Source organism: Phoenix dactylifera, chromosome 1 (genome assembly GCF_051530095.1).
Source record: "Phoenix dactylifera cultivar Ajwa chromosome 1, Ajwa_hap1_PhDact_Kaust_v1.1, whole genome shotgun sequence".
Classification (NCBI taxonomy): Eukaryota; Viridiplantae; Streptophyta; class Magnoliopsida; order Arecales; family Arecaceae; genus Phoenix; species Phoenix dactylifera.
In genome coordinates, this window is record NC_143190.1 from 34,656,843 (window position 1) to 34,660,553 (window position 3,711).

At 45.8% G+C, this 3,711-nt stretch overlaps 1 protein-coding gene across 1 annotated transcript; it reads left to right on the top strand.

The window, feature by feature from the left end:
* Positions 1 to 450: 450 nt before the first annotated feature.
* Positions 451 to 1,327, top strand: LOC103707142 (uncharacterized). The gene has a single exon (XM_008791526.6). It carries the CDS (start codon positions 632 to 634, stop codon positions 1,127 to 1,129), a length of 498 nt encoding a protein of 165 aa, XP_008789748.3. The 5' UTR covers positions 451 to 631; the 3' UTR covers positions 1,130 to 1,327.
* Positions 1,328 to 3,711: the final 2,384 nt, after the last annotated feature.

The window sequence follows — 3,711 nt, forward strand, 5'->3', positions numbered from 1 at the left end:
CCCAATCCTCCCCCCCTCCATTTACTACTGCTGCTGCTGCCGCCAGTGTTACAGCGAGTCATTTCCTTGCTTTATTCCGTTCGCTTTATCTGACAACTGACGAGAGAAAGAGAGAGAGAGAGAGAGAGAGAGAGAGAGGGGGGGGGGGGGGGGGGGGGGGGGCCAAAAGAAAAAAAGTATATAAAAAGAAGAAGCAGAGGGAAGGGAGCGAGGGAAAATGATGGCAGGCGCCGCTCGTCAGGCCGTACAGCAGGTGGGGTGTGGTAGGGCTGACGTCACGGACTCAGGGTGGGGCTCGGGCGGGTCACATGAGCGCGCCTGCGCGTCTCTACTCGTGGCTTTAGACAGAGAGAAGATTAGACTTTAGAGAGAAGAGGGTGAGGCCAAATAGAAGGCGACCGAGGCTCTTTTCCCCTATCCCGTCTCCTCACTTTGAAAGTCGCCCACCACCGTTGCTGCCAACAGGGAACAGGCCCCACCTTATGATTTATTTTATTATATACATACACTTCTTCTACCGCGAGTCTCCTTATCTCCTTGTCTTCTTGCTTCCTCTCTCTCTCTCTCTCTCTCTCTCTCTCTCTCTCTCTGTTTTTTTTATATTTTTTCTTCCCCTCCTTCAAGCAAACAGATGGGGAGTCGAGGAGACGGACACTACCGGGGGGTCCGGAAGAGGCCGTGGGGGAGGTACGCGGCGGAGATACGGGACCCGTGGAAGAAGACGAGGGTGTGGCTGGGGACCTTCGACACCCCCGAGGAGGCCGCGCTCGCCTACGACCAGGCAGCCCGCTCCCTCCGCGGCGACAAAGCCAAGACCAACTTCTCCCTCCCCTCGCCCCCGCCGCCCCACCTTAGCCTCGACCTCAACCTCCCCTGCCACCTCTGGATGGGCCCTCCGCCGCCGCCGCCACCTCCGCCGCAGGCCGCGGCGATGGGGTCTCGCCCGCCGTCGACCATATTGATGCTGGGAGGGTTCGGGGGCGGCGGGGATCGCCAGCCGGGAATGGGAAGTAAGCCCGAGCAGGAGTCGCCAGCGGCGGCGTCCGCGTCCTTCTTCGGCGCAGTGGCAAGAGGTCTACCCTTTGATCTCAACGAGCCGCCGCCGGCCTCGTCCATCTTGTTCGGTTGAACTACCCGCCGCTGCTCTATAGCGTCCGCTCATGCCGTGCTGCTAGTTTCCTCTTCTTTCTGTTTCTAGCTATTTTCTTTCTTTTCCCCCCCTTTTTTTTATTTTGTGGCCTCAGTGGGGTCTACTATTATAGAGTAGCAATCAACGTTCGGCTATGGTGTATATAATATTTTCTAATATAAAAATTTTCTCATGAAAGCCTTGTCTTTGTTTCTTTTGTGAGATGATATGAAAGTATGGAGTAAGCTTTTAGAAAAGCGGTGCACTAGTACGCTACATGCATGGCCGAAAGCCGGAAATTTTTATCCACCACGCTGTGTCGTTTGCTGGAGAACAAAAAGGATCCGCGAAGCGGCGGGCGGCAATGCGTAAATAGAGACATCGCTCGGCCCATCGGCCAGGGGGCTCTAAATTTTAATGCCGCCGCGGCTACTGATACTTTTAGACGGACGGCCTTCATTTTCTTGCCAGTGGTACACGGGCAACGCGCATGTCGGCTAGCGGATCATTTACGCCGTGCATGTGAGCGGAAACGGGCCGAACGGTTTTGCTTGATGGCATTATGACGTGGATAGGTGGGCGATAGCTAACCGTGAATCATGCATTCATCTCACTCACATCCCAATTGGTAGCTGCGGGAGTCATAACCATTGGTATTTCCCTTGATGTAACGGGATCAAATTGCGATTCAACTTGTGCAAAATTTAGATTCTGGATCCGTAACTTAAGTCTGGAATATCCATTTTAATACCAATACACCGCTGGGAGTGAAATTCCATTGTATTCGAGGAGTTAAGAATTTGCTGAAATTTTCGATCGCAGGAGGGGCAGATCTAAATATAGTACTAAACTTCTTCCTTTTTTAAGGTTTTAACCATGGCAAAGTTAAGGAGCTTCTACTCTGCACCCATCCTAAAACCACATTTTTTCTGTATTCTCGTCTATCCATACAACCTTAACGTTTCTATTTCTCATCATGTGACGTATTGGGGAGGTTCTCCTAGCCCATCCCACATAATACTGGATGTCAATTTGTAAATAATAATTGATAACATAGCAAATAATCATTGTTATCTCTCAGTTTTTTTAATTTTTATTATTTGATTGTTATGTTGATTGTAACAATAAATCACAGAGTCAAGATTCTATGTGCCTACATATAAAAATATTTTTATTTATTTTCTTAAGAATTAGTATATGATATACTTAAGAACTGACCACATCTGATATGGTAGACCAGCCAATGAGAGCTCGTCATGAACTTTTGATCAACAAAGCCGCCCAAATGGTAGACCCTAGAGGGGTAAAAAGACCATTTCAAATTTCAAACTCTTCTCCTAGCCGGCGATAGCTCGACCATGATCATGAATGATTTTCAAAACTGTATTACAAATAAGCAAATGTGCAAGCAAAATTTCTTGCACGTGATCTTCAGACGTGCAATTGGTTACCAAACAAAACTGATCTGCGCATTTGAATTTTTCTATGTAAAAGTGCTCCCAAGGGATCCTTTAGATAAGTACTCTTGAGGTCTTGAGCTCTTTATGCCCATATACTGCCACTTTGCTGCTCTTGCAACATCTTCACTATTTTCTAAAAGTCCATCTTACTCAGACATTGAGAGCGTCCCTCATAGGACGATCTCTAGTAAGAGAACTTCCTATTTTTGCTATTTCAGATCGGTTCCAGTGTCTAAGTGAAAATCTGAATAAGTTCTACGCTCTCCTATACCACCTCAAAAGTGACCATAATTAAAGCCATCACTGTCCAAATGCAACAGCCACTGAACGACCACCCTGGAGAGGGATTGTGATCTTTGGCTAACTTTTACAGTCTAAGCAGCTGACTGTCCAAGCACTCTAGTAGCTTAGTTAGCTTGGCACTTTAGTCAGATCAATTCCTACTAGCAACGGTATCCACTTGAAAGCATTTAGGTGCCAATGCATTTGAGTCCATTCTGGCCTCTCTCTCTCTCTCTCTCTCGCTCTATATATATATATATATATATATATATATTATTGACTCTTGATGATCAAGACTGACCAGATCTTTGGCCGGGTCGTTGAATCAACTCGATTCGGCTCACTTTCAAGTCAAGTCCAGTTTTTCAAGCTTTTAAACTACGGATTAATTCAACAACAAAGCCGAAGTGGTCAACTGATCAAGCTCTAAAAGTCTCGACGATTAAACCAAGGAGCTGCCAGGAATTGAAAAGTTAGGGGTATTTTGAGAGAAGACCATCCTTTGGCACAGCTCATTGTATATGAACTCTTCAACAAAAAAAAAAAGAAAAAAAAAATCAGTTCGAGTGGTTGCTTAACAATGAAATATCTGGAATTAATTTTTCCATTAATTGTCATCGATCGCCAGTTTTTACAACAAAACAACATTTAAAATATTAGATGGGGCATCGATCTATTTATCTATCAAGACATATACATGAATAGATATGCATTTATGCACATACACCCTTTAGAAAGATGTAATTCAGCTTTTACAAAGGTTGGTTGGTAGGTCCATATTGGCACCTGGAGTTATGCGAACACGTAATTATTCAAGAGTCCATGGATATTTGATGGAAC

Excerpts from the sequence above, each read along its gene's own strand:
- LOC103707142 (XM_008791526.6), top strand. The coding sequence starts at position 632 with ATGGGGAGTCGAGGAGACGGACACTACCGGGGGGTCCGGAAGAGGCCG.